Source organism: Bombus affinis, chromosome 14 (genome assembly GCF_024516045.1).
Source record: "Bombus affinis isolate iyBomAffi1 chromosome 14, iyBomAffi1.2, whole genome shotgun sequence".
NCBI classification, from domain to species: Eukaryota; Metazoa; Arthropoda; class Insecta; order Hymenoptera; family Apidae; genus Bombus; species Bombus affinis.
In genome coordinates, this window is record NC_066357.1 from 9,710,476 (window position 1) to 9,738,430 (window position 27,955).

Here is a 27,955-nt window from a genome sequence, read left to right on the forward strand (position 1 = left end):
CTCGTTCCGAGTATTCTATGGGAAACATTGGGCTCTCTACGAGCACCGTGCACAGACACCAACGATCCACAGTTACTGGACCGTACTGAAATCGAACTTGTTTGAACTTACAAAACGACTAATTTTCTCTGTTTCTCGCAGAAGCTTCGTGCCAAAAATTCAAATTAATTCAATTCACGCTGGATCGAATCAAGGTACAAACGATTGCGACCGTATGAACATGAATTATTTGGTTCGCAAGGAAACACACGCATAAATGAACTTTTAAATAAGCTGTAACGTAAAATTCTCGATTTCTGATGTAATTTATCAGATGTAACCAGTCGATGTTTTGTATGAACCGTTTCACATCAGCGATGTTTATTAAATCAACAAACAATTTTGTTACAGGCAAACAATTATAAAAATATAAACGGACAAAATGAACGAATCATATTTGTTACAACTGCATCATCCAAATTGTTTTGCAGACTGAAATTTTACTGTGTATACAAGTATCGATCAACACACTAGTTACGAGAAAAAAAAGATTGATACAAGCACGGAAAAAATACAGCATTCCAATTTACAAAGTAATAAAAGTTGACAATACTGGTATGCGATACAATAGTATTATCTGGAGGGAAGCAATTCAAATTCCTCGATGCAGTGCTATTCAAACATGGCACGTGTTGAAGAAAAACATTATTTTCTTTGAAAGTGGAACACGGTCGTCGTTGTAGTTCGATCGTCTATAAAACTATCTCCCTCAAAGCATTGTATCGTTGAAGGAGCATTCGCCGATAATCCCGACAAGCAAAATATACGTCGTTCGTCGTGCTCGAGCGAAAGGTTTTTATTCCACTGTCAGAAATTACAGGTATCTTCTTGGGTGAACCGAGTCAGCCGACCTAAAGAGAGGCTGAATCGATATAAGAACCAGAGAAAAATTTAATTGGATTGAAAACTTGGAGCGTTCCGCCCTTTTCGGAGTGTACGATCGTTCTGTTCAATCGTTCTGTTCGACCACCAAGAACTTTGATATAACGTTATCTTTCAACTATGTATAGAGACGAGGAAGAACATTGGATTCGATATCGCCGAATGAAAAATTTTCCCCTTTTATTGGCGGCATCGGTCAGTTGATTTTGTTCCGACGTTCGTTCGACGTTCTTCTTTTCAGGAAATCATACGAGCAAATTCTTTGTTCGCATACCCTGACATAGGTAATATACGGCATGAGTAGTTGTTTTTTTAATATTATATTTGAAAATGTTAGGCATTCTTCTTCGATATTTATTTCATCTTCGATAATATCAATTTCAAAACCATTATCTAAACTAAACAATATCATAGTATAAAAAGACCGGTGTATATTGTTTACAAATTACTTTAAGAGAAGAGCAAACACATTAAAGATCGGTAAATATTTATTAATATTCATCGTGCGAATATTCACTTCTTATCAAACACTTCTCGCCGAACAAACTTCCGATTTTCACTTTATTCTCTTTTTATCGACGCAATCGTATTTATCAAACGCTTTTTGTCCAACAAATTTCTCATTTTCCTTTCGCTATTTTTCTTTTCAAGCAATTCGCACGGCGTCGAATCTGCGTTTTTATTACTGCTATTACATTTATGTACATTATCGAATACGAGATAAATAATATACTACAGTAAATAAACGTAAACAGGTTCCAAACAAATCGGACGATTTGATGTTGCCTCTTTGTTCACAAAATACCAACGGAAGCAGGTTAAAATCGCACGGTCTGTTTGGCGAGCAACTCATCAATGAAGTGGTCAGTGAAATTTCACTAAAGATTAGCTTTCCCGCAGCGGTCGATTTGCGGCAGACTTATTTACTTGTTTACGCGCGGATTCAGTGGCGTGAATTCAATTTAGGTGGCGGAAACGTTGAAATAAAGAGGCACGACAGAATCTGGCAACGAAATCTGTACCACGACGCAACAAGCGTTGTTATCAAACCCTCTTTGAATCAACTATGAACCTCGCTACGGCACGCTCGTTTTGCAAACTTGTTGTCAAAATGAATTCTCCGCTCGTAAATTCAAATTATATTCCTTTGAGAGGATTAGAATTAACGTATGTATACGGTGTCTTAAAAAGGAACGTATGACCAATAGATTATAACAGAAATCAAGATGTTTATTAAATGCAATACTTTGCTTTACTTCGCCTGCCTAGAAAAATAAAATTCTTTGATAATAAAGCAGCAAGTCTGCGGAATAACATTTCTTTCTGATAACGAGACAGAGTTCTAAGAACGCGCGGAATATTTGAAAACTAAAGAATTCGTACGAAATAATAGATACAATATTTATATCTTAGCACTTGTTGGTTGGCACAAACAGTTGGTATATTTCTGTCTATCTATCTATTCCTATAAAAAAAGTATAAAATCAATAAGCACTTGAATAATTTAAACCATGAAAGTTGGCACGGAATGCGTATACTGCTACACCTACGTATTTACCGAGCTGTTAACAATAGTTGGTAAACGGCCGATTACGTTGCGATCAACAACACCATTCGACTGAAACTACTGGCTCACGCGATCGTATCACGAGACTATTAATCAAAAGAATCGCTTACTTCGCGTTATATTCATGAATCTACATTCTTTTTCAAGTCGTGTCTAAGAATATCTATCTAACATTATTTAAGAGCTAATTATTTATTTAAAACACTAGATCTTGCAACGCATTGTAACCAGAATTCTCGGTAGTAGTGGCAGGTAATTTTCAGAAAGCTTGACTCGATCGTCAGAGACAGGAATAAACCGTTTTAGAAGCACCATGTTGGTTTTGTTGAGAATAAACCTCGATTGACCGACCCGTGTACAATAAAATACAGTAAACAACGAAAGTTAAAATGACCAGTCTCGGTAGCGAATCGTGACTGAATCGGTTTCGTTATAGGGACCGAAGCTGTGTAGATGGGTACGTAGGTACGTCGAACGGTGATACTTCATATTGAGCTCCCTCAGAATATTGAAAACTATTTCCTGTGCCTTCGTACCGCGGAGAATTTTACTTTTCTGTGGCTCGCAGATTGAAAATTCGTCGATATGAAATTTATAAGAAATAAAGCAGTAGCGATTGTAGGTAAAGCGTTCGAGTGACATATACACATATATAATAGTGACATATATATAGCGATATATAGTTAAAAGCGGTTATACACCGTACAAAAATGTGATTCGCATAATATTAATTTATCTACATCTTTTACCATTCATTTATATTCCTACATACTTTATACCTACTTGATCAATCTTCAATTTAGATCTAGACATTTAGTGCATAATATAATTGCAGAGTTTCCTATTCCCCCGCTGTATCATTTACGCTGAAAGAAAGTATCGAGCAAATTATCAAAATTCAATCCTTTCTTTCGTGCACTCGATTCGAAATAATCGCGCGATGAAGAGAAGATATAACGAGATGTGAATGATGAACGATAAAGCTTTTAACGCTGGCATAGTTCCTCTTTCTGTCGAAAATACTTGAAAATAGGGAACGGATTGCCTTTCGGCCTACCTTATCCCTATGGATTACTCGATGCTCATATTCGTTGAAAGCACTTCGATGTTAATAAACGCTCGCGCCATATCGATGCCACTAGTCGAGGCCAGCAGTTCGATACCAGTGCGATATAGCTAGGTGGTACGCGCGGGAAAACTTATTTACCTGCGTCGATCGGACGAGAGTTTTCCATTGAGCTATTACGACCCTTTCCACCGAGCCCAGTCCGCTAGTTTGTCGTCTAATTAATTACAAAACTTTATTACGAACCCATACACGATATTATATATGTAATATTTTCTAATCTCGTGGACGAAATTTTCATTGAAATAATTCTATGTATTCGATAATGGTAATGCTCGGGAAATAGATAATACCGCAAAATAATTATAAAAGCTTGCAATTTTTTGAATAGTAATTGATATCAGAGAAATTTTTGATCATCGTCAAAACCCTTTTGATTATAGAAGATTCGTTCGGACTGAGATTTTTAAAGTATCTCCACGAAAATATCTTCCAACGTATACCTTTACAAACAATACAGAAATATTATAGAAAGCATACGGTTTAAAAAAACTATACCATATGATATAGATGAGTATAATTTACAAAATTAATCAAAGTCGAACATATTTCGCTATTGAACTTAAACTGTCTGGAATTTGCAAGTATCCTTATAATTCTGAAAATTTTGAAGAATTATCTAATAAATTTCAACTTTTCAAAGTATTATATTTTTCAACAGCTTTCGCATCTACCACGTATAATAAATATTTTTCTTTCGATTATAAAACTGTTAACTGGAAGGAATGTCTATCTATAGGATGGAACAAAGGTATAACTCACTATGCATTGTTCGAAGAATTACGAGATATTCGTACGTACAAGAGGGAGCAAAAAGTTACAAGTCCATGCAAAAAGGAGGTCAACTTTTTGCTGTGGAAAATGCTAGCTCTAGAAAACACTTTAACTCCTATAGTCGCTCCTCCCGCTCGTTATTTATCGTCCTCGATCGACATCTCTCGCCGATGAGTAACTCCTCCGGTTGTTTCTCACTGACTTGTTCGCGCACAAGCAAGGGATTCCCACAATTGGAAATAAATTTTCCCGTGAGTGTGGAATTTGGGGTCAAGATCCTTGGGCGAAATAGAAGAAGGGCGATGTAAACGCAGTCACGGCAATAGCGGAGACAAGGGCATTCGTAATAAAAGCAAACGTCAGGACGTATTTCGCCGGTATGCGACCTACCATACGGTGTTCCATTATGATTATTGGAAGAGAACGGCACGAAGAAAAGCACGTCCGACGAACAACAAAGCAGCTTTATTTTAGTACGCTGAACCATGCACGCCACGCGACTGATGATAATACGAACAGCGTTGTTGACGATACCAGAATAATTAACTAAAGTCTCGGGTTGAGATGAACCCATATTGCAGCAACAAGCATAGCGAACGAAGTGGATGTTCGTAACGTTCATGGCCTCTTTCGTATTGTTTCTATCTGGAGCGTTAATTTACATCAGTTTCGTCCCTCTTAAAGATTTGCCCGCAGAGCATATACAGCAAATAAATGAACACCCGTTAAACATTATTTCTTCCCACTATTTTTGATGGTCCAGGACCGTGCCTCTCGTAGCTGCAACTACTATTAACGATCAGCGAACGTGGGAGGCATAAACGTTGATCGTTACGCGAAATTTTTCTCGCTTTTTGTCGCCACGAAATAAATTTCCCTTTAATTGACGCAATTAAAATAATTTCGCTCGCGGAGACTCTGGCCACGTTTATTGCCTCGCCGGATAAACATTTTTTGCTTCATCCAGTCACGGTTCTCTTCTTGCAATCGATAATAAATGGAGAAGGAGGACGATTTAATTTAGAGGGACAAAAGCTATACGACACGCCTCCGCACTGCTCCGTTTCGGAAGCACGCTAAGCCACGACGAACCCCTTAACTTTTAACGTGTAGGATTTCCGAGAGTTGTGGAACGACGTTCAAATCATCGAAGCTCGGACACGGCTCGATAGCTGGTAGATCCAGAAAGTTATTTGATTTACGGTAACGATATCACCGTAATCAATTTAAAAGCAACCAATAGCGTAAAACATTCTATAAATCGAAGTTAAAATAATGGAGTTTTAGTTGGAAGTTTATAATAATTTTCTTATTTGTCACGTCAGTACTGGATTTTCATTTGAGCGATGGTATTTTTGAAACTAACAGAAAATGGATATCGTACTCCATCCTCGATGAAAAACTCGTATTATAACACCGAAGAAACATCAGAAAATTGTTCATTTCTGTAATCAGGATTAACAAATGGAACGCGAACGGATGAACAGGCGATTCGAATTTTATATATCGATGCAAAAAGCAATTATCAGCGTGGTCAATTGCTGGGAACACTGTAACTCGGTCGAAGCAACGCTTCTCAATCAGGGCTAACACACCACGAAGAGGTCACCGATGTCACTTGCTTGTAAACATGTTGTTTAGCTAGCCGCATACTCGCCTACCAGTAGATTCTCATCTGGGTGTGAACGCGTTTCGTTCCCCGTGGAAAATAGACGACGCAGAAGCTCACGCAACGATATAAAAGAGCTTGCCTAGCTGGTAAACGATCAATGCCACCGATCATTGATTCTATCGCCTGTTACAACCGTATTGCTTTTCAGCGAAATACTATACGTCGTTACGTACAAAAATATTTGTACATGTAGATGGGGTATTTTTCAAGTTAGCTGACGTAAATTTGTATTTAAAATTGATATAAATACTGTCGACAGAAGGGATATAGCGATTATTAGACTAGATATTATTAGACTGTGGATTTTTACCCGTTTACGATAAATTTAAAGATACAAGATTCCACAGAATGCATTTAATATACAAAAATATACAAAATATCCAAAATAGAGTCACATCTTTGTAGCAGGCGAAACGAATTACTATGAAGGGCCACTAACAAATTCCATTTCTTTAGTTCTCTCCATAGAAATATAAATTATTTTTTTTTCATTGTAAAGATATCATATTTTGTTTTATTCAATTTTATATATATTAAATTATTTAAATAAATTTCACTTTTACGTAAAACACAAGGATTTCTGATGCCTCATACGAGAGAATCCATTCTACGTACGTTTGATACATTTTTTGTCGTCGGTCAGAAAAAAACTGAATTGCTTCCTAAAAGTTCCCATGGAAAGTAACTACCTTATTCATAGGTCGAAAAAGTGACAGCAATAAAGTCACATATTTTGTCATCGATGATATATACAATCCAGTCAAAATGGCAAGGTGCCAAGTGGGTGGTGTTAGTGGGATTCGTGGCTTGAGCTCGACGCCAAATACATTGTCCTGCAAAAACGGTTGATTTATTAGAACCGCTGGTCCGGTGTGCACGATTTTGCCGGACCTCGTACAATCGCATTCAGTCCGATAATTTGCCTGCTCCTCACGCCGCTAATATCTTCCCACTGTGAAGGGGAATCGCAGCTGGCTATTAACTTCAACGAGAATTTTCCAACTACCACCTAATTTGTCCTCCAAGTAATTAAAACATACAAGCGGAAAATACTGTAAAAGATTCTGAAAATTATTTTCCCCGAACTTACTTAAGACGTAAGTTATAACTTTCTAGGGTTATAACTTTTGCAGATTTGCATAATTTCTCAATTTATGCTCAATCATCCATAAGATAAATAATTAGTAAGTCTAACGCATAAAATTTCAGTAATTTTTTATTATTCGTTTGTATTTATGGATTGAAAAGAAAATGTACTGTTTTGACACTTGATTGACATTAATATCGTATTACATTCTCATACAATTTATCAGTTTAGCATTATTATCATAGTTTATTTTACACACAGTTGATATTACATAAATTGCGCATCCTCTGCTTTAATCTTTAGTAATATTATCAATATACTACAAACTTTATGTGGCTCACATCGTTAAATATATTAAAAACATTCGTTAATTTGTCACTAGGTACATTTCAAAAACACGCTAATGTATAGTACAAACTCTGAATACGATTTGTATTAGACACGTCTGTTTATCTGATTTGTTTTATAAAACCTACTTTCGAATAATCTATTTCATTCTCCTTAACCGATCATAGAAACATTAAAGAGATAGCAAAGTCAAATGAAAATCTTGTTAACGCAACCAATAGAGAAATTCGAAGCAAAGAACGATCATTTTTGGAAGATGACCCTAACTTTTTGCTAGATCTTACCTGTCATTTGCATAATAGGTCCAAGCGAGCTTATCCATTAAGGACAAAGTTTGGTAGAAACGATCGATCGTCCGGTTGGAACTAACTCGCCAAGCTTCGCCAAACAAAATCTTTGTTATTTCTTGCGTCCACGGTCTCATCGTTTCTTGCTGATATTACCCTGCGACCATTTTCAAGTATTCAAGGCCACTTCATCTCTCGATACATAGACATATCGTAGCATGATTTATGATCGGAACAGTCCACAGAAGTGCCAGCCACAATCGATCTATCTTGAATTCGAAGGATAGCCTCTCCATATACTTGGAAATCTGGCATCTACTATGCCATTCAATACGCTCTCTATCCTCCTTTTCCTTCTATGTCGGATATTCTATGCCATGAGATATTAATTCACCAACGATGTCTTTTTTTTTTTTTTTTTATTTCCAGCTAGTCATGGCATGTCGAATAAACTCGCGATCAATACCGAACTAGGTACCGTTGCCGTTAAATGATTTCCGAAGGATTTGGTTATTAGACCTGAAGTAGACCGACATTATCTACCATTCTCAGTGGCCTAAGATGTGCTATGAACCTCGAGTTTCCGAAGGATAAAGGGATAAGGTATTTGTAACGGTTCAGTGGAAATCGAACCTTGAATGATTAGGAAACCTGGTAGAAATTCTATGATATTAGTTAATCTTCATCCGCTTATCTTTAGGCAAAGACCAGTGGCGTTCTCAACAAACGATGACATCGCTGATCAAGCAATTAGTAACTATATAATGAAAAATATGCTACTTATCTAGATGAACCAATCACTGACCATAAACGAACGTTTTACCGGGAAAGCTGTTGTTTGGATCAGCTAAAATGAAAAACTTCGGGGGCAGGATTGTAAAAACAGTTTGACCGAAGCAACGAGTTTTGGAAAGGAAAAAACAGTACAAACATGGACTGAAGCAACGGATTCCAAAAACGAGGTTGAAACCAGAACTTCAGAATCAGATTTCATTACTGAAACTGCAAAAGCGAAGCAACGGCCTTAAAATACATACTTTGGGCTATTCGTTGCAGGCAACAGGTTCGCTACCCTAACGTGAACTACTATACGTGAGCCAAAAAAAAGCGAATTTCCATGAAAACTTATTGTCTGTAAATAAACAAATTTTGTATCTGAGATACATATGATATTGAAGAATAATTGATTTTCGGTGAAGGAAAACCCAAAATTAATCTTCTTAATTACATATTTTTCAGTGTCGTTTCTTTAAATAGAAAAATTTCATGTACTTGTACTACGTTCCCTGATACAAATGCACCGTAACGATTATACGTGCAACGCGACGATAGTCAAGATACGCTGCACGTCAGATTAATGGAGTGGAGGTGATTATTTACATAGTACAGTTATTGGAGCGAAAGTAATCACGCGTAGATTGAATTTGAAGATAATCACGAATTTAATGTTAGATAGTTGAATCGAAGAATTCATGTTTGAAAAAACTACTCGAAGATGATGATATAGATTGGAATAAATAAGCAATGATTTTCTCTAGTATCAAAATCCAATAAAGGAATTGAAATCGATGTATAATATTTTCAAGCCTATAATTTAAAGGACATTCCTCTTCGAACATACTATTCCATCGTTTGATATTACGAGTGTCAAATTATAGATCAAGGCAGACTGTACTCTCTATCCAAAAAAAATTGATCTGTCACTCTAAATTTCTGAAATTTTAACGTTTTGCAATTACTTCAAGGATAAGCTTCTCGATTACCATTAGTTATGCTTTTCCTCGCTGCGGAATACTATTGTAGCATTTTCAATGCAACGGGATATTAATTATCGTGATTCGTGCTCCCGCTCCAATAAATGAGAACGACATTACTCTATATCAATAGTTTCCGAACGAGTGAACGCGCTCCTTGAGGAGAACCGGGACATTCTGGAAGGATCGCGGCGCATAAATCTTCTCCCGCTCTGGATCCATGAATTTTCTATCAACGTGGAAATTCTTCCGCTATTAGGTCCTTTATTAGAGTCTTCGGACGATGATAAAGAAAAAGCCCGGGGCCACCCCGAGAGTTTTCCATCGAAAGTCGAAAATAATACACGATGTCGCGAAGTTGCGGCAGAAACTTGCCGCGTCCAGAGGAATAAAATTTAATCGCGCCACAATGGCGAACTTTGTCGTCACAACTTTCCTTCGCACTCATCGCGATCAATAACTCGTCGCAGTGTTGTTCCGCGCTTTTCGATCAAGACTTTCTGAACACAACAGAGGAGAAAAGTGTATTGCAGCAGAGAGAAGATAAAAGGAGAAAATAAAAATAATAACGCGACAAAAAAACACGGAGGTCGCTACATAATTTTGTTTTTATTTTAAAAGAACACGTGGATTTTTCTTCGGTACGATCGGTGCCATTAAGTTATTTCGAATGGAAATAATGTCGCGACATAGTGGAAGCATGGATAACGAGATTCAAAGCAGTAGCACGAACAGGGCGCTGCTTCCGTCTACGTTCAAGCAAAAGTAAAGGAGCGCTTGAACCTTGGTGAACGGCGAACTACTCGCTACATTCGCGATAAATATCTCTGCCGTTCGTTACGTAAGTGCAGGGACCACGAACGCATCACGAGCCGAACTTCCACGACACAGTACTTTATCGTCATCGAAATGTCGTTTCCATTAACGGCGACCAAGTGACTCGCAAGCGCAATTTTACCTTTCATATATTCCATCGTGCATAATTCGAGATTGCTGATCGTGTTCGCTAATATCTCCTCGTTTTTCCAAGTTGCGTACGATATCTTTTCAATTCAAAATCACCATTGGTAATTTATCGTTTCTTACGATAGAATACAGTTACAGTAGAATTTACCTGATGAAGAATACTCTCACTTTTCAATGACTCTCCATAAGATCGAAATATATTTTAAAATCTAGTCTAATATTCTATTCGGAATATTTAAATAAAATATAGGTCATATTAATTAAAATCCTGTAAATATAAAGTTGGAAAAATAAAAATAGTAAAAATGTTTTATAGCAGGGAATGACCGACTTGCTCAGCCACGCGCTCGGCTCCGAGGTTTTAGAGTAAATCCGTGCTATTCCTCACAGTCTTCTTACCAAAAAGCATCTCGCCTTCCGCACATTATAGTCAAATCCTTCAGGATCAATGGTCTTCGAGGCAACGCAATATCTGCTTGCTTACTATCTCTAAACTATCTCATACATCATTCAAAACAATCAACGTGCGAGGCTCTCAAAAGCCAAACCGACCAACTCCACCTTTTGTCAACGTCTCAATTTTATTACAAACAAAAATACGTAGAAATTCCTGCAGTAGCTCGAGCAAATTATCGCGTGCAGAAACGTATTACAAACGTAAGAATCTGTTCGTAAGAATTTGTCCAATTCTCTTCTCTATCTCTCTTATTGTTCGTCATGTCATAGAACAGAGAAAATCGTGTATACTATCTGCTCAACTTGAGAGGTTGTCATTATTCTACGATGGTTTCATAAGCATCCTTCATACGTGTTTGGTTTTGACACCGATGACATAATGCAAGGAAATTTCACACCTTCGTAACATGACCAGACAAATTTTGTTCCATCTGCATGTCGCAAGCGATATACGTAACATAGCATTCGTATCTTTCTTCGAGTGAAATTGAGATCGGATCGTACGAAAGAACATATCGAAGAGCATCTAAAATGGCCAGCAGTTTTAACTCTCTAAGAATAGATATAGCTACAGCGCCAGGGTATAAACTATCATATTTCCGAAATTACGATATAAGTATTTAGTTACTGGAATACCGCGAGGGTAGTAACGTGTTATCGAAATTAATTTTGATCTTGCGTGTAGACTGTATACTCTTGGATAGGTCACGGTTAAATCACGGTATATTCGGTATAATTATTTATTGCTTAGCCGAACATGTGTATGATATTTGAATTATACTGGCGGTCTACAAGAGCATAAATGTAACGCGTGTAATGCACGAGGTTATTTCATATTAACCATGCAGTTGCGACCACGATTCTCTTCTACATTACGACCTACAACCATGAAACAGCTTTTGTCCAAACCATCGATCGTAGTTGGGAAACCGACAATAATAATTGTTAATTTAACAAATAGAGGTATGTCATCAAGTAAACAAGATTGGAGATCGCGCTCGAACTATACGTGCATGAACGTACGATAAATTTTGTGGAGCCTGCTCCAAATTGAAAAAAATACAGATCAGAATTCGTAGTTTTCGAAAGTTCGTAACAATTTTTCGTATTCTTGTAAAATCTGTTCATCTCGAAGAATAAAGGAAAGCACTCGCAATTACATTGAAACCATTTTACAGCGAAATAAAATGACGATGTGCCGCAATACAAACGCGTCGCGACATTTAAAAAAGAGTTGTCGTCCGTAGATTGTGTAGCGCATTCTAAAACAAGGAATACATAATTATTCGTCGTAACAATTACAAGTTTTAATAGTTCGGACGTTTACCATTTGTTCGTCATCGTTTTCTTGTCGCATGCTACGTAACTTATTTTTGATAATAAGAGGCTATTTTTCATTCAGGATATTAGTATTGCGGACGGTAGAATTTCTACGTCCGTAGTCCTCGATAGCCACGAATATCATAAACGCAGCGTTTTTATGAAGTCAAGAGATGATAATCCGTAAGGTCGAGAAATTTCACGTAGAGAAACATTCTTACTTTTAAATATCATCAAAAGCGTCAAACCCGTTCAGATATCGTCTATTCTTCCCCTATTCCTATTAAGCCATGCGCTAAGGGCGCATGGAAGGGCGTCCATGATACCATAAAAGCACGCTGATTGGAAATTTCCTACGCTAGATGGAAAACGAAAGCGATGGAAACCTTGATGGAAAAATCGACGAAAGATTGGTTGGAGTGAAACATCTCGGAATTATTTTGAATCGTTAAAAAGCCACGTTTCTTGGAAATCTTTTACGATTCCATTGAATTTTCAACGATATTCTCAAAAATGACGATCCAATCGTGAAACAGATAAGAGATAGCTAGGAACCGTTGGTAATTCATATTTTCAATGAACGACGAAACTTGTATTTATCCGCGAATTTCCAATCAATATCTGATATTTCACGCCTCGTGAAACAAAACGCCTCGCTCTTCCCCGGTAATTTTCCTCCCGGACTTGCTCGCAGCAGCGGCAGATCCGCAAGCTCCTTTCACCGCAAAGAAACAACACAAAGCCGTACACTTTGTTGTTAAACAAACACGTGCGCTTGAACTTGATTTACCGCGCTTTAATTTCGTTCACAACTAGCTTCTTTTTAACGCTTCTTTCGGTCTATACCTACAAACAGTCAATATCAAAAGGATGTTAGGAAGAAATAGGAGATACAAGTGTCCGTCTGTCGTGACTTGGTTCGAAAAGTATCAAAAGTGATTATTGGATAGCCGATAACGTTAGAGCTCGTGAAACGTACCGTTTATTAAGCTTATCGAGACGGAAACGAGTAAAAGACGAGATCGAAACGTACACGAGTGTACGTGCGTTTATCGCGTTGTTAGTAAGACGATAAGAACAATCGTGAGTTATGCCATCGGTACGTGCATGTCCACGAGTAATTTCGCTGACTTCTCGCAGCTGTATAACTCGTTCGTAAAGTCCGCCGAATACTTGATCTATTACATACCCGAAAACCTCTCTAAATACGGATCGCCTAAAGTTACCAGTTCATTTTACGTGAAACATGAAACAGCTGAAAAAGTTACGGACACCAATCAATAGATTCGAATCCTGTACGTTCGTTCCATTCACTGGCCGTAAATATCGCAGCTGTCGAGACGGCGAAATGGTTTTTTTTTTTCTTTTTTCTTGCACCAGATGGACGAACGATCGCGCTTTCGTCTTCATTTTCTTTTCCTTAACGCACTGTTCGTTTCTACCAGCTGGCAATTTGCAAATAGTCGTTTTCATAATAACACCTTGCACAGTCGACTATTAGCAAGTTATAATGTCTAAGCAATCATGGAATCTTTGCCGAACTTCTCTAGCGATGCCACGAATCAAGATAGCTTAAAGAGGTAATTTTATTTTTATTTTCCGCCATTTCTCGCTGCCATTTGGTTAAATAGTCTTCCAGTTGAATTCAGGTTGCTTGTTTTCTTTATTGAGTTTATTGTCCACCTTCGTCGTCACGGAAAATAATTCGATTTAAACGAAATTCTAGATCCTGAGTTTCGCAATAGCTTGGAGAAAACGTCGAAAATGTTACATATTTCTGTTAAAAATTCTTACGGAAAAATATCGATTCTCGAGGAATACGGATTTTAAACGCGAGAGAACATTTAGATTTGCTTTGTAGTGAGCTATTTTTCCAAGATAAAAGTTCTGTCTACGAACCGTGTAATCAGACAGAAGAGTTTTTAATGGAAATTTTTTCTACAAGTTAGTTACCTCGTAACCACAGCCATTTCTGTATCTTGTTGGAAAGACGTGTTTTCTTTCAAAAAGAATATACAACAGAGTTTCATTGTAGTTGATAGCATGTTTGTGACATCATCATCTTCAAAAATTATGCCGCAAATAAAAAGTTTCGCAACATTGTATGAGCGCAAACCACGAATAATTTATGGACAATTCATTTTTCTGTTTTATGTAGCAAAAAAAAGTCATTGTCAAGGATGCTGGTGTTGTCGATATTTCCTACAACGTAGTAAACTTTATTCCAATGATTTACCGTCATCGTAATGTTTGCCCGTAATGAGCGATAAAACTTGCTAACGCGTTATGAAGGTAATTCAACATTAAAAGTAATATTTCCAAATTGCAACGTTATAAGGCTAATTTGCCGCTTGGATAGAAGGGTCGATGTATAAAGCATAAGGGTGGTTTTCGGAGTTTCCCGATACTCTCACATACACACCATTATGAACCTAATTGCGCGACCGATCTCCACATGTACGACAGTTCGAGTACACTCTCAAAGGATCGAATCCCTTGACGATAGCACCAAACAACGGAACTTCGGACACTCGCTTGTACGGAATGAATACTTGTGAAACTTAAAATAAAATATCTCGCACACCAACGCATAATAATGCAACTCTCGTCTCGTTCTTAACTTCCTCTGAACGCGTAATGAGTTTTTCTTTTAAATTTAAGAATTTCTCATATCATTGAACAGAAAGAAGATGTTTACCTTTTTTTGAAATGCTAATCGTCTTTATAAAAGAAATTAATAATTTCCTAAATTATTAAGCGATTTGAAGCAATCACATTTACCGAATCCCATTTATTCATTATTTTAAGACCCAATTCCCTTTGCCTTGCTCGTCTTGAATTAACAAAGCGTTATAAAGCAACAAGAATCGATGATTTGGTTCGACCAAACACCGTCGATTCTTTCGTTCGCAATATTTCATGACTTCGCAGCGAACAGTTGCCGGCTGACTTTTAACTTCAAACGATGCACTCGTTGCGCCTCTATAACTTAGCGTGAACCAAAATTTACGTTTCAGTGGCAGCATTATTTATCGGGCGATCGAAGCCAACCGTACTACACACAGACCGAGGTTTATGACTTCTTCTCTGCCATACGAACCGTTCGAATTGCTAAGAAAACGTATATCTCTACCATTCGTACTTGTACGTTGCAACACGTGCGGTCATCGTAAACGCACGTTGCTGCAAACGTTTCAGGCATGCATATCGAAACGATTTGCACGACACGTTGACACGCGTATTTGATTTGCATATTTTTGGATGCTAATATGCAGACGCATTTAACCGTAAAAGAGAATGTCAAATTGATTTATCTTTGAAAAGATATTTTCTATCAATTTATTTGAATTTCAGAACCAAGATTATATAAATCAATCGTAAAAGGAAAATACATGATCCACCAATGTGTACTAGTTATCGTATTTCATAGTTCACAAATATTGGATATTTTTATAATTCACGAATTATAGAATTTATCATCTATTCACTTTTGCAAGCTGTATTAATAATTGAATTTATCAAGTTACGCTAATATTTGCAGACGAAGGATATCGTTATAGGCGCCAAGTAGAAGGAAAGCTCCGACCAAGAAATTATTTAAAAATTCAACTATTCTCTATCTTTCGCTTCGTTTCGAGCAAATGATAAAACTAATAAGATAAAATAGAAAAAATTTGTGAACGACCACCATTCGTTAATTTACATTGGCGTAATATCGGGGACAAAGTTGGGCAATTTCCAGGCGAATTAAATCGCCGATATCCGTATTCGCTCTAATTAAAATATTGGAACGCGCGAGAATGATTAAACTAATATCTCACGGGTTCGACTGCTAACCGGCTAACGCAATTTAAATACCAAAAACGCGCTTTGACGCTATTAGTTTACAAACCCCATTTATCTCGAACGCCGCGTGCACACGAGGGGCTGCAACGTGTGTATTGAGCACATCACGCGGTGTACCGGTGCATATGAGATATCAAAGTAAATTGACACAGCTTTACTTGACAACCAGCTAAAATTGCTAAACACTTTCTACGCGTTTAGCCATGCGCCTGTATAAACAACCGAATATATTTACATTGCAGAATAAGTTCTCCCGCAGGATCTCTCCATTCCTGAAACGACGAGTGCCTCTACAAAATGGAATGGAATGGAACTACGTGACATTGTTTGCACGATACCACCGAAACATGTCTGTAATCATACATATTTCACGCGTACATCGAAGCAGTATTACGTTCACATCGTTAAATAATAAATAAAGTTGATTAATAGCCCTCTGTGGCGTTACTGTTAAAGCGTAACTCGACTCTGTAATGTTCAACACGTTGACTGTTGCGTGAATTTTATGTAGCCGCGATAGATTGAAATATACAACACCATAACGTTTAATTTTTGCAAAATGTTATATCGTATTTGCGCGTATTTTTCTCTCGCAATGTCATTTAAATCATTCGCATCGTTGACAAATTTTTAGTCCATGAAATATATCTTGTTTTAATCATCCTGAAGAATGTAGTAAAAACACCGCGGTCATCGATGATCACCGTGACAGTCAGCGTGTTAATACGCGTAATTTACCATTCAAATTTAATTTTAACCAGTAAAAATTCATTGCCACAGAAAACGCTCGTACAATGTATCGTTAACACGACTTTATTAATTAGTCGTCGTCACAGGGAGACATCACGTTTTTCCATTCACAGCTTCATCGATATATTTGCATTTAATGAATAATATCGGTTCAAAGCGGCAATGAAACGCGCGCAAAAATGGCAGATGACGTGGGACGAACACGGGAAATCAATTTCCAAGGCGTGAACGGGGACAACAATTCAAGAACTTTCTGCAACGAGTGCAACGCTTGTAAATGTACTTCGACAAGCGCGTGAATGGCGATTCTCGTCACGTGTGCGGCAACTCGCGCGCGCATCGAGCCGCGCACACTCCGATATCACGTAGGGGTGGCCTGCCGGTTACCGAATAAATCATTGCCCGTGAAAAATATCCCTGGACCCTTGGGTAAACGACGGAACGACGGCCTTTTGTCGCGAAACCGCGAAACTTTTCAATTGAAAGTCGAACCAGATGCAACACCGTCCTCCCTTTTCTTTCGCTTCTTCTCCTGTTACTCGACATTCTCGCGAAATCGCTTTTTACGCACGAACCGAAAGATTGAGACGAAAATTAATTTTCAAATGACAAAACGAACATCGGAAACGGTGAAAAATTGAACAACTTTTTAATTAGTTCTCCACCGAAGTGTAATTAACCCTGCTGCATTCTGCCTGTCATTTACGATCCAACTGTATTTTTCTAACGCTAAAAGATATTCCAGGTTTGAACAGAGTATCCAAAAATTCTATTTGACAGACAATTTTACACTTCGAAAAGTTCAAAATCTTTTTCGTTTGCTAACATGAGGGCAAGATTGAAATATAGAAATTCGAGAACAGAAACAAAATTAATCATCGATTTGGCACGTTTGAACATAAGTATATTAGCTGTAACGTGTTTTATCGCCATTGTATCGAGTGCGATTGGTCATCTGTAAGAAAACTACAACCCCATAAAGGAGGGAGGGTTACGAAGCCATCTGTGCTGATTACGGTTGACGAGGGAACTGAATTGCACTTTCAGCTTAATGTTTGTCCTACACGAAAAATACCCGATCGTGTCGCGAGAACACGTCTATCGAGCGTCTGTTCGAGAATATAAAACTGGATACGTTACTAAATCTTTAGTGTCACATCAAACGCGATTCACAGTTTACCGCGCTTTGGATAATGTAGTGTTGTAATTTCACACATGTGCATATACTCAGCCGCCTTCGCTTCAAAGCTGTACGTGCTATTGATTGTAAGTACGCATTCTGATAACTAAATTGCCTCGTATAAGACCTTGCCTCTTGTCATGCGACGAAGCAAACATTGGGACCACTTTAAAGTCATCGTACGTGCACACTTTTGCCACATGCAGGCAAATTTCTATATACCACGTATTCTAATCTACTCGATGCTCTAGCTGATAGAGTCTAGTTCAAATTTTCGCTCGATCTAAAATTTGCTGCATAATAACTTATTAGATCAATTTATTTCGCAGGATTTACAAGAAAAATGTGCAGTGCAATAATAGTAATTACACAAAGGCAATGGAATAAATTCAAGCGCAAAGTAAAACAGAGACTAATTAAATGAAAAAGATATATGTGTATGTATGTAATAGATAGAATTCCTTTGAAGCAGTGAAATTAAATTCCCTTGTACAAAAGCAAATAATGGAATAATAAGAACATTCGAACATTAAGATCTGGCTGCATATTGCTAATTATATCCACTATGCGTATGCTAATTTTGTATACATATCCATATACGTATAGAGAATACAAAATGTCTTTTTTCAGTTTATGTAATATCTATACAGATATATTAAATTGCTCAGAAAAGAAAGAAGGTATGGAAACGAGCGACAAGCTTGGTTCATTTAAAATGGCTAATGTATACAATTGATTTCGCATCAGCGAGATACGTCGATTAATGTCAATGTAAGCGATATTTAAGCTAATTGCTGAACCAGCCAAACCAGTCCTCGGTCAATGCTCAGAGCATCGTTCTTCCATTATGCAGTTAGTATAAAGCAATTAAATTAAACAGTTGATACGATCGATCCAGATTGTTCAGGTGTCAGGTTATCGATGTGCATGACGCAAAGTGGGATAATATACATATAGAGTAAAATCGTGGGTGCCATTGTGTCTGACCTGGGGCAAACATATACTCAGGTATGTATGTAAATTGCGCACCTCGACACATGCCGTTAATGGCTGATTGTCTCCTTTTCTCTTCTATACTTTCACAGAAACAACGAGCCAACGCTTTCGATAGAAAAACTCGACGCATTCGCAAAAACTTTAAACCGGACATAAACTAAATGCTAAAGTAAATCGGGAAAAAATTGTTCGTATCCTATTTTTTGCCTTTGGCGCACGAGATATTCGCGTACTATATAATCCCATAAATTGATCGAATTTTAATAACGAATACTTCGATATTGTGCCAGGTGATATTAAAATGTTTCTGTTTTTGTTCCTACTTTGAAAGTTATAACCATACTATATTTTCCGTTACACGCGAATGCAAAATTTTTATATATATTCTTTTATGCCGTTTCCGATAATACATGTTTGAATTAGAAGTATTGTTTTAATGCATTCGAAAAATATTATAAACCTTTCAAAATGTGTTACTGTATTATTTAACACCTTGAGTTCATATCACGAGTCTGACTCGTCATCGTAATACCTACAATGTACAAAAATAGTGGTAATATCGTCGTATACAAAGTATACAATGACGAGATAATCTGAATTAAATCGTACATCAAGGGGTTTAAAGACTATAAATTGTTACACGTTAAATAACTGCATCTTTGAATTTGGCGCCTTAAATGAATTTGCTGTGTATAATGAAATCCCATTATTTATACATAAACGTTAAAATACCTTGAATCAATTTACTCGCGGTAATGTCGAAGAACAATGTAATAATGGAAACAAGTCGTAATTTACGCTACTCTTTATTAACGATCATTTGCATGCCATTACTACGTTTAATGCTTCGTAACACGGAGAGTTCTTGAAAAAAAGTTACATACCTTTGTAACGATTTTATATTTTAACTAACATAAGTATAATTTACAGTCATACGTAATAAGTAATATCGTTTCATTCAACTGAGATGTTTATTATACTATCATTTTTCAAATTTAAACAAAGATGTAAAGACACTGGTCAAATAATGAAATATAAAACAAAGTTATATTTTATGCCAACATAATGAGCCAAAGTGACGAAATTACGTTTATAAATAAAATGATCTTTCCTTGGAAAAGTTAATTAAACCAACTGTAACCCTCCGCAACACATACGCGTCATTCCGAAAGATAAATGTATTTGGAAGCAATTTCAAGTAAAATCACCGTTATTCCGTGATTTTATTTCCAATGATAAAAGGAAAATCCCATAAAAGAATACCGCATCATGCCGGTGAAACATTAATCTGGAAAGTCGATGTTATAGCCGACGAGTTTACTATGAAACGATGCAGACAAAACCGAAACTCGGACATTGAAGTACTATCCGGTATCAAAAAGAAAAAAACGAAACTGAAAACGAGAAGAGGTACGCGCGAGCCAATGCTCAAACGTTGCTTTAAGCCATTTGACTGCGATATTTTACACGGTTTACGCACGACAGTACAAAGAAATGTAAAAATCGCAACCGCATGCAATTCAACGAAGCATGTATATTTGGACGGTCGCAACAACTCACGAGGACTCGCACACGCAATGTGAAGTTTGTTGCAATTTTTTATTCGTACAGAAGTGTCTCGTGGAAACAACAATGACACGCGAAATGGTCCTGAAAACGAACACAAACAGTACTCTACCACCGTGCTAGGTATGCAATGCTACACTTCCTGAAAGATTTATGCTCGCTCCATGTGCGATTTCAGCATTTCCAGCCAGTTGCAGGGTCCAGTGAATTGCGTCTAACCAAACTATTGATAGACGAACCCGGGTTTCAATCGAAGAATCCGGGTTTCAAGCGAATAAAAATTCAGCGCACTTACCATTACGTTAAAGATGCGACGTCCCTCATGCTTCGGCGCCCGATACAAGCATTCCTTCACAGCCGGGCGACGTCTCCGCTGAATACACGACAGCCTGCACTTTGCACCAATTCATACTAAACGCACTTTCCCGAATTGCTCCCTTCACACACCGTTCATCAGAATTCCTTCAAGTACACTGACTAGGCACTCTACGACAAATCGACAACAAACCGGCAGTGAGACTGTAAATCTTGAACACGATCGAAACAGGGATTCAAACGCTCGCTTGAATACATTCGACCTTTACGCACTCGCTCAATCGCGACGTTTGAATTACCTTCTATGCTCGTAGAAGGTAGCAAAATTACAGCAAAGAACGAATAGAGATACACTCGCCATGGACACAAACGGACACTATTTTATTCTTTACTACATCGACTCGTCTAGGACGAACAACAGTCAAACGTAGAAAAGGATCGTCGTGATAGTTGTAACGATTCGTACGACACGTTGCCCTGTCATGTTCGCGGCATGATCGCGCGAACCATCGACAAGCGATAAGACATCCGCAAAATGATTGCACGATCGCTGGGATTTACACTTCGTATCTACGCGAAGCGACGGCAACGACACAAAACTCGCGATGAGATCGGACGTTTCCGCGAACGTGACTTGTTTTCGGACAACAAAACGTGACGGAGCCACGCGAAACGGGGTGGTTTGAGGTAACAGGGTGTAACGCACACGACTCTCCAGCGGCAGTTGACGCGACACTAGAGAAAATCCGAGTCCGCTTGCCGCCACCGGATGCCAGACGCCGGACGCCTGCGCCCTTTGCCACCGCCTCCACGAGCCACGAGATTTCGTGCAATCGACGCAACGCGCCAGTTTAGCTCACGATCATTTCGCAAACGGATGTACCGCCGACCCGTCGAATATCATTAGCTTCTTTGTTTTCCGCCGTAACATCCCCGACAGTCGATAGAATTTCACGTCAACGTTACAAAGGCATTACATCGAGATTGCAATTCAGACCTTTTCCATACGATCCAAACAAGGAATTTCGGTCTTTCGAGCTTACTTCAAATACTTTTCTTATCGTATTATCGATGCGATGTTCCTTGACGCTTGAAACTGTTTCGGATCTGCCCTCAAGACGCAGACCGCGACATCGATCACGACGAAATACAACGTAAACACGATTTCTGCCGTAAAAACTAACAACATGACAATCGAGAAGAAGTAAACAAAGAAACTAGAAGTCAGAAACAAACTATTAATATAGTTCGTGACCATTAAACTTTGTCGACAAAAAGAAATTGCTGATATTCACTGAAAATTAGGAAGTAAGTTAATTGAAAATTTTGAAATAACACCGCATATTTTTTCCGATACTTTATCGTAGTTTCTAAAGAGACGAATAAGCTTAGATGATCTTGTACCTCAAAAATGAAACAAAAATTTGTAAAATGTAGTTACATCGTACATCGAATTATTTCTGGTCAACATTCTTATTTACACATCTCGTATATAGCATATCTACTTGAAACGAATAAAATCGTTCACTGTAACTACAATTGATTAAAACGGTCTTCAGAAATGTTTCAAATGAATTTTTTAGAAATTCTATAGCTAACGAGCTCTTTCATAGGTACTGATAATATTCACAAAGTAGTATAATCGTGGGATTACGGTTAGATGCAGGCTCTTGGTAACGAGCATGGGTTAGTCAGGTCGAGTTCGGCACAGATGCAGATAATGGAATCGTAATGCTATCGGCTGATCGATGATAATTCTACATCGTTCAATGGAAAGCTTGTGGTCTGTGAAGTATAATGAGCACACGAGAAATAGTAAGCTTCTGTGATTAACAAGCTTGGCACAACGTTTCTCTCGATCCAATGGTAATTTTGCACTGATCGCTTGGAATCGTATGACCCGCAGGATAATTCTACTATAGTGACAACTATTTCTGAAAATTATTGCGATGCAGCGTTGATACTACGTATATTAGTGCTTTACGATAAATATCAAATAATACCTAGGTCCCTTTTTACACGGTGGATGCGTACGCTGCACAAAACAGCCGTAAAAAAGCTCGTGAAACAATTGATTTGTAACAAAACATAAAACTTCATCTCATCGTCGTTCTCTATTACATCGCAACATGTTTTCTCATTACTTGAAAAAAATCAAATTTCGTCGCTCGAAATATTCTTCGTTCGATCGTTTTGTATCAGTTACGATAACATCTATTTCGTTTTTTTCTTTTAATAATTGTCTACTAAGCCATACAAGTTTTTAGATCCCTTTGAACTCGTGAAGAACGTTCAATATTAATAACACGTATATTTACAGTTACGGACATATTAATTAATGGAAGAGCTATTTATATGCATCCACGTGTATCTCCTTTTCTACGCAAATTTAATAATATTATGGAATAAAGTTTAATTAGTTATTTATGTTTAACTTTTTACAAATTTCGCTATGTACTTCTAGATTTACCAGATTTAATTTCATTACAGAAATCAACATCTACGTGTATAAGGTTCCAAACTGTTGTTGCTTGGTAATGCATCTGTTTTGAACAGGAGTAAACAAACTTCTTACTCAAACTAGCATTCTTGTTGGAAATTATACTAAATTACACTATCACACAAATTGGAAATTACACAGTTACAATATCACGTTCAATCAGAAATTTCCTTATATTCTGTACTGTAACGCGGTAGCGTTACAATTTTATCCATCTCAGATAAAATCATGCTGACAGAACCTCGTAATTTGAACTCGTAAAACAATACTTGTAACAATGCTGTACTTCCCGTAAAAAGATATAATCAATTTTTAGCTAATTTTCGTGAAATGAAAACATAAATTGTGAAACTCTGAACTGACCAAACTGATAAATTACTGTTAGTATTTAAATAGTATCGATTTCTACCGTATTTTAACATAAAAACAACGTGTGGATTTTCGGAAATTCCGACCAACAGCAAACACATGTTACATTACGTAAAGGAGGAATTTTATAATTTGAATACTTCGCTTGTGTAAAATAATTTCCTGTTTGCACCAATGCAACGAAGGTTACATAATAAGCCAGTCACATTCATCTTTCTGTTTATTGTGTATACACTGTCAAGGAACAGCTTACAAACTCCAGCGCAATTTGGATGGAAAAAATCGAATACGTGAAACGTACCAGTTGGTGAAAATAGAGGGATAGTTGAAAGGAAACAATGACAACGCGTTCATGCATTATTGTATTTACAATAGAATAGTATCAAGCCTGTCATTGATAGGTAGGGCAATTTACGTTTCACGGTTATGTCATTAGCCCGACATAAAAGCGATTACGGCTGCTTCGAATTGCCGGCAGTAAAACGAACTTCTGCTTTAATCTGACATAACATTACGGGCCATTGAATAGAACTGGGTGTTCCTCATTTCGCGAACGAGGAATATCGGCTGCTCGATTATTGCACAAGGATAAATTTATCAACAATCGAATCCGACTATCCCTTCTCCCACATTGGAATATTTTTCAACATTCTGAAATGCTCTTGATCCATGAATTGCTCGTAGGGTTGCACAAATTTAAATACGAGGAAACGAAGGGACAATACGAGCAATTAATTACTAAAATGAAAAATAGTTGGTAACATACGAAATGTCCATTTTCTTTGGTTAAAATACAGTAGTTAAGAAACAATAAAATTTATATTATTTGCAAGTACTTTCATACGATTACAAAAAATGGAATAAGGGTGTGCAGAAATGCTTCTTGTAAACATTATAGTTCCATCGAAGAAAGGTACGTAGATATCGAGACTTTATCAACAACGATCCAAAAAGGGATTCAAATATTCTATTAAGTTTCTTCTATCAAATCAGGCAACTTCCATTTAAAGAATATTATCGTACATTTAATAGTTAGAGTATATTTAAACTAGACATACTGTGCATAGGAAAATGTAAATATCCATTAAAACTGACTTTATTTTATTAGTATGATGCCATATTTTTCGACGTTCGCTGATACAAAAGACGATACAGCTCGTGGCAGCCATGAGCTGTATTGAGTCTGTAAGGAGTTAAGATTACGGCGAAAAGTTACTTTAAATATTAGAGGTTCCTATCTTTCCGCCTCTCGCAGGGTTTCTACAAAGTTTATTACGACCCGTAATCCCTTTTCCCTTTTACGACAAAGTTCGCCTAACGGAGAACGATGACGTCGTTTAAGCCGGCAAAGCGTCGTATCACACAATGGTTTTGAGTAGAAAATTCGCTTTCTTAACGATTCTGCGTGTAACAAAGTTACGAGCCCACGCATGTGGCCGCGTTAAATCCTTCGAATAAAATATTTGTACTATAACGTTGGACGACGAGAAGGCGAAATAGATCATTTCATCGGCAAATCGTAGAACCGTAGAATCGTAGAAACAACCTCTCTTCTGCTCTTATTTTAATGTCACATTTTATCACAGACAATAATACAAGTACCAAATGACCAACGTGCCAAGGAAACAACCAATGACCCGTGCTTTTCTTTCTCGTCCGCTAGCATTTGTCCGGATTAGCTGCCAAATACTCTCTAATTTCTTCTATTACCTCTGTAATACGCGGCTGATAGGATTTCATAATGCGGCATTGATTTTTAACGAGATCGCTGCGTCGATCACCGTACACGACGTACTCCAGTTGATCGGTAGATCCTATAAAATATTCTTCCACAGCTTGTCGCGTTAGCAACATTATTTGCATGTTGGCGACCGTATATGCCAATGCCAGGCCTTGAGTTTCCTTGCAGCTCTCGATGAATTGCGCGCGAGGTAAGCAATCCTCAACATCGAGACCTTCCGCGGCCAATTCTTTCTTCATGGTGTCACAGTAAACGTTGATAAGCGACTCGTTGCATCGACGTCTAGTAGCACGATCGGTCGACAACAGGAAACAGATCACAAAATCGATCGCTGGCGGACAGTATCGCAGGAATTGGAAGTCTATCAGGTAACACCCGATCGACTTACCGCTAGAGTCTTTCTTGAACATGATATTATTTGGCCATAGATCCCGGTGACACATCACGTTTCTGAATTTATTTGACGTCTTCAGCAATTCTGGTAACCTCCGTACCCACTTGGTTATCCAATTCTTAATAAGAGTCGCCTCATCGTCCTTCAGCTTCTCGTTCATATCAACTATAGTGCATGCGCCTTTGATGCACGAGGAGAGATACTTCTGCGCCGCCAGATCGCTCTCGATGAAAGCCACCTCCTCCAGGTACTCGCCGTAAAGGTCAAAAATCGTTTGACCGGTACTACGGCGAAGCTTCTCGTCCAGGATCAAGGATCTCGAGTGTAAAACCGAGATCGTCTTTGCTACCAGAATGCAGTGTTCATCGTCGAACGGCAGATATTTGTCCAGGTTAACGTATCCGTTTTGCCCGGCGTCCTCCAAAACTATTATAACGTTATTCTTGCCAAAATAATAATCGGGCAACCATTTGGGACCGCTTCCTGTGCCCATCTTCGGCACTATCTCACTATAGACAGCGATCTCCTTATTGAACGTATTGCTGCGGACTAGAAAATCGTACTGTGGACTGGCGGTTGGTGGCGGTGTCTTTGCGAAGAATTTGAAATGCTTCGATTTGTCATCGATTTTCACCGTAACGGAGAGAGTATAGTACAAGCCCAAGAAACCATTTATCTCCCCTAAGTTATCCAAACTCCAGTGTAAAACGCGAAAGTTATTCGAGAGAAGTTTTCGCTCGACGATCTTATTGATGTCGGAGTCGGACAGAGGAGCGACTGGTTTCTCTTTGACGGAGCAGACCTGCGACTTGGTCGAGTCGGTCAAACAGCAAGACGAATCGGCGCTAATCGTTGCCATGTCGAGCGAGTACGTTGAGACTGTCGCGACGGAGGCAATACCAACATTTATATACGGTCCCTGTTCGCGTTTGTCGCTTTTGTGGGATCGTAAATAAGCATCTTGAAGCATTTGAGGGAACGCTGAGTAGTGATACTTTGACAAATACGGAGTCCTCTATCAGCGACACGATTAAGAGCCAGTTAAATCACAGGTGCCATCCGAGGAAGGAGCGAAGATGCGAGTAAACGATTCGATAAAACGTCGCCACGACAATCCGATTGTAATAATTTATACATTGTGTAAATTTGTCGGACATACCTTCTAGACGAGAGGAAACGAACTAAATGATTTATGCCTTTGCACGAAGAAACATAATAAGACTGCGATAGCGTGCGTGCACGAAGAAAAACTGGTACGCTGAGGTTTTAGAAGCAGGAGTTTCGATTCCACAAAAATGCTGCAACCAACAAAGTTTCACAGTCAAAAAACGAGATATGTACTCGTAAAACGAACTTTTCTCACGTCGATTATGCATTTGACGCGTTTCTTCTGCCACGCTTTTCGTTTAATGTAGCACGTTTCTGTGGCAAATGATATCGAACATCGTAGATAACGCTTAATCTGCACGGAACTTTACGATCGTTATTTAATGCTTAAGAAAGTACTAAAATGACAATTTGCACGACAGTAATTACGACGTAACTGAATGTTTGACAACAAAGAAAGTTTGGCACGACATTATCGTCTGATTACTTTTTATGCAAATAAGATAGCAGAGTATTTATAGAAGCTCAGATCCTTTCTAATTAGTAGGATTACAAATCATTCGTATCCAAACATATTTTTAAAATTCGTGATACACGTAAGATCAAGTTCTATGGCTTACGATAAGTCGAAAATCTCGAACCGCGTTGGAGACATCGTTTTTAAGAAAATGGAATTTGGGTACGCGTTTATTCACGAATATTATAGTATTTAAATGCTTCCTATTATAACTTATTCTTTATATGTATAATTATTACATAACCATAGTTTGATGCATTTCATTAAACAAAACGTGCTAAAATAAAACGAACGTTTATTGGACGATTGAATGTAAAATTTTGACCGAACTGCGAGCTTTGGTTAAATCCTCTTCTACAATGTTTACATACAAATTTATTAGAAAATGTCAAATGT

The 27,955-nt window shown here is 37.9% G+C and overlaps 3 protein-coding genes across 4 annotated transcripts in view; 1 reads left to right on the plus strand and 2 right to left on the minus strand.

Annotated features, from left to right (window-relative positions):
* LOC126924568 (suppressor of lurcher protein 1) overlaps nt 1–27,955 on the minus strand; it is a 530,829-nt gene that overhangs the window by 493,966 nt on the left and 8,908 nt on the right. Inside the window, exon 1 of one of the 2 annotated variants that reach the window (XM_050739229.1) lies at nt 20,912–21,673. The exons of the other annotated variant lie outside the window; for it this stretch is intronic. Within the exon in view, the coding sequence (XP_050595186.1) occupies nt 20,912–20,914 (3 nt within the window). The 5' untranslated portion in view covers nt 20,915–21,673. Of the gene's footprint in view, nt 1–20,911; nt 21,674–27,955 lie in introns of those variants that run through there. 2 annotated transcript variants of the gene reach the window in all.
* LOC126924571 (uncharacterized) overlaps nt 1–27,955 on the plus strand; it is a 131,442-nt gene that overhangs the window by 52,254 nt on the left and 51,233 nt on the right. The window lies entirely within an intron of this gene.
* LOC126924577 (uncharacterized) lies at nt 24,008–26,836 on the minus strand. Its single transcript, XM_050739278.1, has one exon. It carries the CDS (start codon nt 26,792–26,794, stop codon nt 25,460–25,462), a length of 1,335 nt encoding a protein of 444 aa, XP_050595235.1. The 5' UTR covers nt 26,795–26,836; the 3' UTR covers nt 24,008–25,459.